Genomic DNA, 13,947 nt, shown 5'->3' with positions numbered 1-13,947 from the left:
GGATTCCCGGGAGGACGTCTTTCATTTGCCCTTCACCTTGCTGTGAGGCCCGATCAGCCTGTCAAATCTCCACAAAAGAGTCGCTGTGAGCGAACGCCGCTTCCCAATCCATTCCCCGGGTAATTCATCTCATGCTGTGTGGAAGAAAAATGAGTGAGGAAAAAAGTAAATATGTTTCATTCAGAGACAGATGCATCTTGGGATACGTGTTGTATTCCTCTTCGCTGGTTCAATCATCCAAACAGAAAATGATTCTGAATGCGGGATGCATTGATCAAAGAGGCGACAATGAACTAATGATATTGCCTGTGACATTTTGGCATGATTTTTTTTTTTAGGGATATTTCATTGTTTTTGTCAATCATTTATGAAGAACAGACATTAGCAAAGGAGGCAGATTTTAAGTGAAAAGATGCCAATTACAAGTCTTTACAAAAGCCAATATCTGACAGCGACCCATTTTTATGATTGAAAAGCCTTGTCATCTTGGAATCAATCAAAAAGAGACAATGTGACAATTAGGAAATATTATAGTATGTAAGTTTTAAAAAAGCATTTAAAAAATCTTGCTGTCATCCCCAATAACTTTTGGGACCACTTTTAAAATCCAGGTAATGACCTGTTGATAAATAAAGTCCCGTCTGTTTATTTCTCTCAGATTTGATCCACTCTGAAATATATCACACTATAGAAGCAAACAAAACTGTCTTTTTGTAAAAATCCACATGAATAAATACTGTAGTATGGGTATTTACTTCAGCATCTAGGAATTTTAGTACTGTTAATTATAGTAAATATACAGGATTTACTACAGTTTATCAATTTACATTTCCATAGTTAATACTACAGAATCGGCTACTATCTTCACTGCAGATTACTATAGTAAATACAAGAGTAAACTTCAGTATTTTGAAGTGTGTTTGCATAATAACGCTCTATAAGAAGCACATCAAGTTGTTAAATGCTGATCGTAACACTTTCAGAATGAAAGAGTTCACTTGTAAAATCTTGTTGTCCTGTTACTCCTGTATGAACCCAACAAACTGACACACATTCCCTCAAACATTAGCCGATTCACTGTTGCCGTGGAAACGGCTGATGAGACAGTGATGCTGAGGTCCAGAGGGGCCGAAGAGCTGCGTTCAGCTGACAGTCACGACTGACGGCTTCATTCATCTTCACAAATAGATTGTCATTGTGAAGAAATGACAGCACCGGTCAACAAGAGATTTGTGTGCAAGATCTCACCGATGTTTCAACTCATATATTCAGCACATTTCATTACACGCTCAATAATAGAGAATCATTCTTCTCAAAGCTGTTGATACACAGAGCCCCACATGTGCTGCTCGATTGGATGTTTAGATTATCTACAGTTGTTTACAATTTAGTATTGTTGCATATACACTAACTTTCAAAATTTAGGGACACCTATTCGATTTTATTCTATGATTTAGAATAATAGTAAACTCATCAAAACTACGCAGAAGGTAACTTTGGGAATTATGTTCAAATTTATAAAAACTTTGTTTTGTTTGATCATCTTCAGGGTAGTGAGTATTTGTGTAGAAATGACAAAATATCCTCATGTGATTTTCTCCAAAAGCTTGAGGTATCAGCCTGACATGCTTTAAAAAACAGTATTAAAGGAGTTTACATCTAGTCTGACCTCTTATTGACTGATTTTACATCATTCAAAATGTATTATTCATTCATTTTATTTAAATAGTTTCTGATGAAAACTCAATGTGTTGTTGCCACAATTATATTTTTCTCTAAGTGAAGAAGTGACCATAAGCTTTTTTCTATCTAATATAAGATTTTTTAATGATTGCTCACACAAATGTAGTTTACTTAAGTTCTCAGTCATTTCCAAAAAGACAGTAGATAATAAGACACATACTGAATCTTTCACCTGACGTCATCAAAACAAGCCTTTGCTGCCCCCGCGTGTTCATTTCTGCAAACGTGCATTCGATAACCGTAAAGATTTATTCATAGCTAATATTTTTTTATTCATATTTTGTGTTTTGGTTATGAATCGAATCCAAATAGGAGCTTATTTCATTACGAAATTAAATTCTAAGAAATCGGAAATATTTTAAAAAAATCTTTATTTAAAACCCCTCAGAATTGAGCTGAATCTAAAAAAAAACATTTTTAAAAAGTGTTGTGGACGGTGAATAAAATGAACAGATTTGTGTCCGCCGCAACCAGACAAAAGAGGCTGATGTGATATCCTGCTGATGGGCGTGTGAGCGCATTGCGCATGCGCACTCATCCTCTCTCCCTCCTGACCTCCTCCCGGTTCCTGCCGCCGATGATCAATTTCTCCCGTTAAACCCGCTCAAATACATCCGCGCGGATACTGGCTCACACATGAGGCCATGGCAGCTGTGTTCGGGAAGATCCAGATAGGCATTTATGTGGAAATCAAGCGGAGTGATGGTGAGTCACGCCCGACAGCGGCTCTTTTATAGGCAGTTTGTCGGCGCATCATCTTTGTTTGACCGCGTCAACCCGCTTAACAGCGCGTCCGAATAAATTAAGATAAAATGCAAACGACAGAAGAGACTCGATATAAGTACACACTTGCAGATTTGGTGCATATTATGCGTGAACGTGTATCTGCATGAGCCGTTAGCGTATTTACGAATCGCACTATGGCGCAAACTGGGCTCATGAATATTAGGTAGGTTATCCCGACGTTGCTTGGTTACCGTGTTGGGGCGTAAGCTCATTAATATTCATCAGGCACCGTTGGGATTCGCCAGATGAGCCGGCTGGCGTAGCGCTGTAAATATTTCAGCCAATGGTGGAGGACGACGAGTCCATATTAATGAGCTTAGCCGTGGCCGTAGTAGGAATCGTAAAATCGCAGTGTTAGCATCCAGCCTGAGGAAGACGCCCTGAGACATCGTGTGGAAATGACTTTAAAATAAACGTTTGCACAAGATTTTAAGTGACTTAATTCTCATCCTATCACTTTAAAATCATACAATCGAGAGAAGTGGGATTTTATCAGGCCAAACTGCATTCACTGTAAGCAGTTATGATGCAAAATAAATACAACCTATATGTACAAAACGTGCAAAAACATACTTTATTATTGCTACTAATGGGTAACAATTTACAAGTGACGTGAGTGATGGGTTGTAGCGGTCAAAGGTCAGGGGTCGAGTCTCGGGGCATGACTCTTATGCATGCAATATTGGTGGAATATGCTATTTTCTTACATTTATAATGATTTTTCTAAACTAACCGTTTGGGTTCTGGCGCAGTTTTCAATAGGAAAGAGGTTGCAATAGTTGTCAGATATATTGAAACGTGGTAATGTGGTTGTATGATGTCTTGTAGGCAGAATCCATCAGGCCATGGTGACATCACTCAATGAAGACAACGACAGTGTGACAGTCGAATGGATTGAAAATGGAGACACAAAAGGAAAAGAGGTACACGCGTGTCCGCCAAACTGGCGCTTTTATTTGCTATTGCATTAGGTATCACTTGTACGTAGGGTATCAGCTTTATTCAGAGTGACCCACGTTTGGGTTTTCCCCAAATCTCTCAGTCTGTGCCATATACGGTCTTTATGAATATAGAGACAATAAGACAAACTGATGAAAAACAAGAATCTGGTTCTTCTTGAGAACGCGAAAAGAGCTTTTTCTTCTTTCCCAAATGATTAGTAAGTTAACAAGAATTGCTCAAGTCAACAGATCTTACCCATCTCTGTGTACACGTATAATAATGACACGTATCATTGAAATACTTATATTTCCCAATAACATTTTAGCTGGAGAATTTCCAGATTTGGGTTGATTTATGTTGCACAGAATCTTGTCAAGAATAGTACAGTATATATAGAATTGAACTTTAACCAAACTAACTCTAAAAGTTGCATTCATTGCCACAGTTGTACAATACAATTGTGTTATTCGCCTATGAGACGCAGAGATATAATGGTGATGTGTCAGGATAAAGAGAGATTTATCCCAAAGCAGCTTTACTGTCTGACGTTATTAACATCTTAGTTTATCTTCTGATTTAAGTCTGTGACTGTTATGCTGCAGACCGGACCAATACTGAAGTTCACTTTAGAACGGTGTTCATATTGAGATTTTGGTTTGCATACCTGTCAAATGTAAGCACAGCTCCAGATCTCTTCTGAAACTCGCATGTGAGATTACTCTCTGATACGCAAACCTCACTAGAAAATGAATCTCATAGCGTGTATTTATGTACTGAATCAAAGTCTCTGTGTCTGTGTGAACAGATTGATTTGGAGAGCACATTTGCACTGAACACAGATCTGGCACCTGAAGAGGAGATCGCACAAAGTCCAGAAACTCCTCCTCCCCCTGCGTCCAGCGCCATCAAAGTCAACAAGATCCCGCAGAACAAGGTCTGTGTCCTTCAACTCAAAACTCTTTCTGGACTGCAATGCATTGTGGGATCTTACAGTAGCTGTAATGACACGTTTATGACTCTACTGGATTTGTCTCTTGTAGAATCGCAAGACAGTCGCTCCGCCTAAAAATGAGACGCCTGCCCGGGATAATCGAGGTACCATACGACATCAGGATGGAATTTGATGAAAATGTGTAAAATGCTCACACAACACCTGTGTTCTGTTCATCTTATGTAGGGACAACTCGAGCTCGTCCGAGTCAACAGATCGAAGCTCCTCCTCCTCCTCCGCTGCTGTTCCGCCTCCATCCATTCAACAGCAGACCCTACAACAACAGAACGGTAACACAACACTTCTCACGCTTTTCCTGAGAGACATGAGCTTAAAAGTGTGAGACTGCAGTAGTGAGGGTCTCACGCGAGGGCCGACACGCGAGAACAAAAGCCGCATTATTGTTGTTCTCCAACACGACTCCGAGATGACGCCTCCTGCCGCCGGCATCGAGACGGTCACCCAAACACAACCGATGTGTGTTGCTCTCACACAAGCCCATTTTAATCTCTGATGGGTTAAAGCTGATGTGTAATAGTCAATGAGACACAACTGTGACGAAGATCGGATTAATTCTTGTTTGAAGTTGTTACAAAGCATTCAAACACACGCTGTCATCAGACCCCTGTCATTCTGTCGTTCAGCCCGCAGGAAGTCCAACTGTGTGAAGGAAGTAGAGAAACTACAGGAAAAGAGAGAGAGGAGACGAATACAACAGCAGGAGCTGCGTGAGAAAAGAGCTCAAGTGAGAGACACCAACACACACACAATAAACACTTATTTGAAATCAGTGAAGGTCAGTGCATTGTGGGATATCATGTAAGCGGTGTGTTCTAGATGTATATTTGGTGTGATTGGTCATTTCAACATGGGGAGTGTTTATTACAGGAGGTTGAAGCCACAACGCCTAACTATGAAATCATGTGCATGATCCGAGACTTCAGAGCCAGTTTAGATTACAGACCGCTGACAACTGCAGACCTGGTAAATAAACATCCATCTACACGTCATACAGTTACTGTACTGTACTATAATAATAATAAACATATTTTCTCAGATCGAGGACCACAGGATATGTGTGTGTGTGCGGACACGACCCATAAACAAGAAGGGTGAGTGTGAAATAAAATGTATTTCATTTCTTGTGTTGTTTGTGTAATATTCACGGGTTCATCTTTCTTGTTTATACTCAGAGATGACGATGAAGGATCTGGACGTCATCACCATCCCCAGTAAAGACGTGGTGATGGTTCACGAGCCCAAGCAGAAAGTGGATTTAACCCGATATTTAGAGAACCAGACGTTCCGCTTTGACTACACGTTCGATGATACCGCCACCAATGAAATGGTCTACAGGTCAGATATTTTCTTGCCGTGCCGTTACCGGGATTGGATTTTAAAATGTAGGCTGCGATAGCATTGGTTAATATTATCATTTACAATATATCTATGGTAGGTCGGCACACCAAAGCTCCAATAAATATCACTTTTGTTAAAGTCTGTTAAATAAATGTTTAGATTAGATAATATTTTTGGAGCTTTGGTGTGCTGACTTTAAATATTTTATTTATATGATTTGTTTTGGAGGAGCAACCATTTCCCAGAATGCTGAGCGCATGCTTTTGTTATTAATATAATGGTTTCCCAGAAGCATAGCAGAATATGTTTAAATGTGTTTGTTTTAATCTTGTGTCAGGTTTACCGCCCGGCCGCTGGTGGAGACAATATTTGAGAGAGGAATGGCCACCTGCTTCGCTTACGGTCAGACAGGCAGCGGTAAAACTCATGTACGTATCACAGCTGATGTCACATGATCACACATACTGTAGATGAGTTTCCCAGAGGAACATTCAGCATTAAAATCCATTCACTCTCATTTCAGACCATGGGCGGAGATTTTTCTGGGAAGAATCAGGACTGCTCCAAAGGCATCTATGCACTCGCAGGTACTCATTCATTCATCTGATGATATTTTATACACTCAATAATTTGTGTGTGTGTGTGTCTGTGTATGCGTGTGTTCACGTGTGTGCGTCCGTAAGATTGTGTGTTCAAGTGCATGCGTGTGTCTTTGCGTGCGTATGTTTGTGTTAGTGCATGTGTTACTGTGCATGCGTGTGTACACATGTGCATGCATTTGTCTCTGCGTCCGTATGTTTGTGTGTTCGAGTGCATGTTCGTTCACGTGTGTGTGCATGCGTGTGTCTGTGCGTCCGTATGTTTGTGTGTTCAAGTGCATGCGTGCGTATGTTTGTGTTAGTGCATGTGTTACTTTGCATGCGTGTGTACACGTGTGCATGCATTTGTCTCTGCGTCCGTATGTTTGTGTGTTCGAGTGCATGTTTGTTCACGGTGTTCAGGCATATGTGTTTGCACGTGTCATGGTGTGTCTGTGCATTCGTATGTTTGTGTGTTCAAGTGCATGTGTTTGCACGTGTTCATGGTGTGTCTGTGCATTCGTATGTTTGTGTGTTCGGGTCCATGCATGCGTGTGTCTGTGTGTTTGAGTGTATGTGTGTGCAGATGTTCGTGCATGTGTCTGTGCGTCTGTATGTTTGTGTGTTCGAGTTCATGTGTGTGTCTGTGCATGCGTGTGTACACGTGTGCATGCGTCTGTCTGTGCGTGCTAATGTTTGTGTGTTCGAGTGCATGTGTGTGCTTGCGTGTGTCTGTGCATCCGTATGTTTGTGTGCTCGAGTGCATGTGTGTGTCTGTGCATGCGTGTGTCTGTGCGTGCGTATGTTTGTGTGTTCGAGTGCATGCGTGTGTCTGTGCTTATGTTTGTGTGCATGTGTCTGTGTCTGTGCGTCTGTATGTTTGTGTGTTCGAGTGCATGTGTGTGTGTCTGTGCATGCGTGTGTACACGTGTGAATGCGTGTGTCTGTGCGTCCTTATGTTTGTTTTCGAGTGCATGTGTGGGTACGTGCATGCATGTGTTTGTGTGTTCGAGTGCATGTGTGTAAGTGTATTAGAATTTCACTAATGACTGATTTTGTGGTAGATCCAATAATTTGTTTATTTAAGACCGATTGTGTTAACATACATTAAATACTTGACAAGATTAACATTTTGTTAACTTTCTTGTAAGACAGAATGATGTTGAATAATGATGAATTATAAAGAATCTGAATAAAATCACTATTTTTGTATTTAGTGATCACAGAATTATGGAAAGGGGGCACGAAGAGGGACTGTTTTGAAACAAGTGTCATACTATTGTTGTGTATTTTAAATATCTCATCTTTGTTGCAGCACGGGATGTTTTTCTCATGCTTAAAAAACCCATCTACAAGAAGTTAGATCTTCAAGTGTATGCCACGTTCTTTGAGATTTACAGCGGGAAGGCAAGTCCAGAAGTTCAGTTTTCCACACCAATGAATCAGAAAACAATATGTATTTTACAATATTCATTTAACAAATGTGTGTGTGCAGGTGTTTGACCTTCTGAACAGGAAGGCGAAGCTGCGTGTTTTAGAAGACGGTAAACAGCAGGTTCAGGTGGTGGGATTACAGGAGAGAGAGGTTAAATGTACAGAAGACGTCCTCAAACTCATTGAGATGGGGAACAGCTGCAGGTGAAAGACTGAACTGATCTCAGTCTGTGGAGTTAGTTCTCAGAATCAGATTCCCAGATTCCTCTGTGTTTATTTCAGGACGTCCGGACAGACGTCGGCTAACGCTCACTCGTCCCGCAGTCACGCCGTGTTTCAGATCATTCTTCGCCGGAGAGGAAAAATGCACGGCAAGTTCTCGCTCATCGACCTGGCGGGAAACGAGCGAGGAGCCGACACGTCAAGCGCTGACCGACAGACACGTCTCGAGGGCGCTGAGATCAACAAAAGTCTCCTGGCACTGAAGGTTTGATGATGATGATGATGGGTTTGTGTTTGGGTGGTGATCGCACACACCTGTGTTCTGACGTGTGTTTGTTATTCGTCTCACAGGAGTGTATTCGAGCTTTGGGTCGAAACAAACCACACACTCCATTCAGAGCCAGTAAACTGACGCAGGTCTTACGAGACTCTTTCATCGGAGAGAATTCCAGAACATGTATGGTGAGAGATTTACTATGACGCCACATTCTATATATGCAGTGACATGTAACATTCAGCGTTTCTGTTTAAAGCAAACCTGTTTGTGTTCTAAAGATTCATTTCTTTGAATAGATCGCTACGATCTCTCCTGGAATGGCATCCTGTGAAAACACATTAAACACATTGAGATATGCAAACAGGTACTTTATTCTTAACACCTCTGTTTCAATAAAAAATATTTATGAGGAGAATTATTCTTTGTAATGTAGAAAAAGTAATTTTCAGTTTCTCTGAATTTACGGTTACAGTTTTATTTTAGTTTTATTAATATTTTAAAGTTTTAGCAATTTTGGTATATGCTTTGGTCATTTAATAATTAATTGGTTATTAATAATAATTAATAATTATTTTTAATGTTGCTATATAAGATTTATGAATTTCTATTTTAAAGGCAACATAAAAAAATCCCTGAGTTAAGTTTTTCCAATAATATTAGATCATTTTTTTATTGGATTCAATGAACAGGAGCATTTTCAAAATATTAATTTTATTAAACTAAAATAACCTTGGTAGGTATAAATTGATTGGTTGTTTCATCCTATAAACTAGTGATAATATTTCTCCTAAATTCAGAATGAAAATCATTTATTTACAGAAATTCGGAGCAGGACAAACAGGTCAAAAAAACACAAAATATGCAATTCTTGCAAATCTTGAGTATTGCAAAGAAAACAATTCATGTTTCATATTCATGTTAAAAATATAACGATGCTAATGTTTTTACCTGTGTTTTTCGGATTACGAAAAACATTATAAAATAGTTGGATTAATATTCTGAACATTTGGATAAATATCCTATCAAATGATCCAATTTGGCTCGCATGTGATTATTGACCAGGACGTAATTTTATCTTTAATCTTAATGAATCTGACATGATTTGCTTACCCTCATGTAATTTCATACCTGTATATAAATTACTTTGAAATATATTTATAAGAATGTTAGCAATTTTCAGTTCTGTGTCATCATCCACAAGTGAGATATTTGGAAGAATTTAGAAACACAAACAATTCTGGGCCGCCTTTGACTACCATTTCATTTTTCCTCCTTTGGCAGTAAATGATTCTTCCAAAAATTCTTCTCTGTGTTCTTCAGAACAAGTAATTTATACAGGTATGAAATTACACGAGGTTGAGCAAATGATGTCAGAATGTTCATTTTTGGGGTGAACTATCGCTTTCATAACTATTAATTCTTGAACGTTGTTTTCACTGTCCACATCATTCTCGACTCCAAATCGTTTGCATTTGTACTTTTTAAATGTGTCAAATGATACGAGTTGGTTTTATTATGTATTATTTATTAAATGAAGTAACCTTGTTTTTTGGCAGATCATTATTTAATGTATTATCCTGTTTTTTTATCATGGTTAAACTGGTGTTATTGTGTCTAGACTGTAGTAAATTTGTGGTTGATATGGTTTTACTACAAATAAGTAAAAATAACTATGTACGTTCATATTTCACTGATGGTCTTTCTGATCGGTCGTCTGTTGTCCTGTCTTCAGAGTGAAGGAGTTTGGGATAAGTCCTTCTGACATTCCCTTCTCTCAGGGGGGAGGCGGGCGCCCCGAACTTTCTCCTTCCTATGAGTATGATGACTTTGCTACCTCACCCAGCAGGTCTCACCCTTTTCCACATTCAAGCCTGTCTAAATCCAGACAGAGCGCTTATCAATCCTCTTTCTTTCCCTCATCATCCACACTAACCATTCAATTCACTTTCAGTTCACGTGACGTCTGCATATGCATGTGTCCTTTCATGTGATTTGGTTTGTGTCCTATTTTTTATCATTCTGCCTTCATTCCACTTATGTCAGGCATGTTTTGAAGGAGTAATTCATTTAGAAATGAAAACCACCATCATTTTTGGATGAAATGTTCCTTTAAGTGTTTTTCGTTGCACAATTTTAACCGTTTTTTGTTTGCTTGCGCTTTATAGTCCTGACGTCAATTGCCGGTCAATATGCACGAATGTTAACATGTATCAGACCCGCTGCCATTTCATTGGTTCACTGGCTGCCCGTGTGCCATGACATCATCACGTGAATAGTTCACATCATCACTCGCTGAACATCGTGAATTGAGGTGATGTTTTTGTGGCAGGGTGAAGGAGTTGACCATAGACCCCAGTGCGGTGATGGACACCGGGCCCGGCGGACACTCGGTCAATCAGCTGGAGGTGCTGGAGGCACAGTGGGGGGTGGGCAGCTCTCCTCAAAGAGACGATCTCAAGCTCCTCTGTGAGCAAAACGTAAGAACACTTCATCTCACGCGTCTTTGGAGAAATGTTAACATGAGTTCCAATTGTTTGTTGATGGTTGTGTGCAGGAGGAAGAGGTGTCTCCTCAACTCTTCACCTTTCATGAGGTCGTGTCTCAGCTGGTGGAGATGGAAGAGCAGGTTCTAGAAGATCATCGAATCGTGTTTCAGGTGCAGGATTCTCTCTTTCTTACTACTTATTTTTTTGTTCATTGTAATCTTTTGTTCAAGGTAGATACAAAATGATTGGAAGGGTTTCAGGTGTTAACGTTAGAGTAAGTCCACAATGCATCTATTGGGTTTTTCAATGGTTTTTAAAGTGGCATAATTTTTACCACATTATGGTTTGGCGTCACATCGTCTTGCATTTATATTCATGACATTGGCAGGTTGTTACGGAAAAACTGTTGGTAGTTATATGATGTTTGCAGTAGATACTTCAACGTGACGTTTTTGTGTTTCTTGGTGGTTTGATGACGGGCAGGAGTCCATACGCTGGCTGGAGGATGAGAAGGTGCTTTTGGAAATGACGGAGGAGGTTGATTATGACGCGGAGTCGTACGCCACTCAACTCGAGCAAATTCTGGATCAAAAGATTGATGTTTTTACAGAGCTCAGAGGTCAGCGTGTACCCAAATACCTTCTTATTGCGTAGTTAAACGGTGTAAAGGTCTTTGCACATACAGTCCAAAATTTTTGTATACGTGTTTTCGTGTTTGGCTCTTGTTTGTACGCTGAATTGTTTAAAAAGCCACTCAAAATGCTTCACGGATGTGGAAAATGCAGAAAATCGAACCCGGTCCGAATTTTTTATGCCTGACGAATGGAGGCAATGTGTAAGTGTGATTCAACATGAGGTCGTATTTATTTTTTAACGTGCGGAAATTTCGGACTCAATGTGCAACGGGATTAAGATTGACATGATAATGTACAGATATAAACGTGACGCATATACAATAGTTACAGCAGACACAATCCTATCAAGCTGTTGTCGATGTTTTGAACTTTGTCTATAAAATTTATCCCAGTGAAAACTTTAAGAAATATTGATTTAGTCAGTCTCACAATGTCCATGTTAACAGACATGTAAAATAAAATGTGTTTGTTTTCGTGGCAGATAAAGTGAAGTCTTTCCGCTCGGCTCTTCAAGAAGAAGAACAGGCCAGTAAGCAGATTAACCCCAAGCGTCCGCGAGCGCTGTAGCGTTACAGCATCACCAGCACGAGTGCTTCATGACCAATCACAACACTGTGTTCTGCCGTCAGATACCGATGTACATACACGAATAACTCACTCTTAGTGTTGTGACTGTTTCTTTCATCTACGAAAAGCACATTTTAATCGTGATCGTATCGAAATCCAGTTCGTCTCAGTTTTTCATTGTCACGAGAGGGATCCGTGATCTGACGCATGTATAAACATAGCTTGACCCTTGACTGTGTGCGTTTGTAAATATTTCATGAACATCATTCAAAATGAAAATGCTTCTCAGATGTATATAGCTGCTGCTTGTGTTTTAATCTGAATCTCTATCCCAATGGAGAAACAGACGCAGATATATTAACCATTAGAGACGTGGCGATAGAGACATTTTGACTGCTGTATGGATGCCAACTGATATAAAAGGTCATTCATATAAACTAAAACACTCTTTCAGCTTCACTCATTTAAAAACGCATTCTTATTTAAATTCAATTGTTTACAATTCCATGATTTCGCATTCAAATAGCATAATATACAGTGAAATCTTTGAAGTTTGGAAAAGAAAACATTTACTTTGATTTGATAAAGGCCTTATTGTTAAAAACAGACAAACATTACAGTTCAAAGGTATTGTGCATCTTTAATCCCAATAGAAACGCTGCTACACACATTGTTGGATTATCTCTATTGAAACCTGCAGGAACCGATCCCTGAACGTTGTATTTAAGTTCTGATTTTATTCAAGTTAACAATCGTAAGATTGTAAAGGAAAAGAGTTTTCCATGTTATTTGCCTGATAAAATGTTTCCTCCAGTTTGGCCATACTGCAACAACTGTACCACAAATACCACATGCTTACACATGTATGTCATGGCTGACGTGGAGCTCTGAAAGGATGAAATGAGGGATTTTGTTACCTGATGGTGTTTTGTACATTTTGTCGTCATAAACTTGAGGCTACTGTCTGTTCTAAAAATGAATTTATAAAAAACAGTGTTTTTTTCTGACACTTTTCTCCTCATGTGTATTACACCCTTGAAAATAAACCATCATCTGTCAACTTAATACTCATTTGTGCTCTTTTATTGCAGTGAATGAGTCGACGAATTCAGTTTTAGTGAGACAACTAAAGTCAACTTTACCTACAGATAGCATCGTGGCAATTATGCGCCGTTGAAAAAAAATGTCAATTTAACATAAAGCAGCATATTAAGTGATCTTTGCTGATTCAAAAGTTGTCAGCATAAAAAGACAGACAAATACTTATGTGTTGGCTGAACATAAAATTGGGTCATTAAAAACTTTGTGGAATAGATAAAACATTGGTTAAGTAACAGTTTGTGTTAGTTCATGTTTGTTTGTTTCATTAGGAGCAACAATGATCATGCAACATAAACACAAACCTGCAAAACACACAAATAAGCTTTTTTTTAAACCATAGAATTGAACAAAATGCAAGACTAATCCAATTACACGTAAAGTTGGGAAAAGTTTGAAATTCTTTGGACCAACACTTGAGTATCTTTGTTAACAATATGCCAACATAAACTCTTATGCAGTATACACAAAATAATAAACCTCCTACATTTTTTCTTTATTAACTTTTGTTGGGAGAACATTTGGTATATTAAGGTGTTGTTTTTTACAGTGCAATGTCCACATTTCTCCAGTAAGTAAACCAGATAGATGCTGTAAAAAACACTTTGGTATAAAGAGGAGCTCAAGAAAATCTTGTCTAGTTCACCCAAATTGTCTTTTCTTATCTTCTAAAGAACAATGTTTTTTATATATTTTTTTATTCCACCATAACTTGGTCATTCATGTAAAAGTTGTTCCTCTGCTTTGAAGTTGCAATGAAGTTAAATTAGTTGAAATAACAAAAATCATCTACATGTATCTAAACGGTTTAAATAAACGTGAGCATAAA

General features: G+C 38.9%; 1 protein-coding gene across 1 annotated transcript; it reads left to right on the top strand.

Annotated features, from left to right (window-relative positions):
* Positions 1–2,178: 2,178 nt before the first annotated feature.
* On the top strand, positions 2,179–13,085 carry LOC130412033 (kinesin-like protein KIF2A). The gene is made up of 20 exons (XM_056737125.1): positions 2,179–2,448; positions 3,358–3,452; positions 4,277–4,405; positions 4,512–4,566; positions 4,649–4,683; positions 5,049–5,207; positions 5,351–5,446; positions 5,520–5,574; positions 5,656–5,818; positions 6,159–6,249; positions 6,345–6,408; positions 7,715–7,806; positions 7,895–8,037; positions 8,116–8,320; positions 8,407–8,517; positions 8,629–8,696; positions 10,662–10,809; positions 10,887–10,988; positions 11,302–11,437; positions 11,935–13,085. The coding sequence occupies exons 1-20, from the start codon at positions 2,388–2,390 to the stop codon at positions 12,018–12,020; spliced, it is 2,094 nt and encodes a 697-aa protein (XP_056593103.1). The 5' UTR covers positions 2,179–2,387; the 3' UTR covers positions 12,021–13,085.
* The last annotated feature ends 862 nt before the right edge of the window (positions 13,086–13,947 follow it).

The sequence above is a fragment of the Triplophysa dalaica genome, chromosome 22, assembly GCF_015846415.1.
Source record: "Triplophysa dalaica isolate WHDGS20190420 chromosome 22, ASM1584641v1, whole genome shotgun sequence".
Classification (NCBI taxonomy): domain Eukaryota; kingdom Metazoa; phylum Chordata; class Actinopteri; order Cypriniformes; family Nemacheilidae; genus Triplophysa; species Triplophysa dalaica.
This window is presented reverse-complemented; position numbering and strand designations above follow the sequence as displayed.

Excerpts from the sequence above, each read along its gene's own strand:
- LOC130412033 (XM_056737125.1), top strand. The coding sequence starts at position 2,388 with ATGGCAGCTGTGTTCGGGAAGATCCAGATAGGCATTTATGTGGAAATC. Across the intron at positions 2,449-3,357 it reads GGAAATCAAGCGGAGTGATG|GCAGAATCCATCAGGCCATG; the intron begins GTGAGTCACGCC and ends GATGTCTTGTAG. Across the intron at positions 4,406-4,511 it reads ACAAGATCCCGCAGAACAAG|AATCGCAAGACAGTCGCTCC; the intron begins GTCTGTGTCCTT and ends TGTCTCTTGTAG.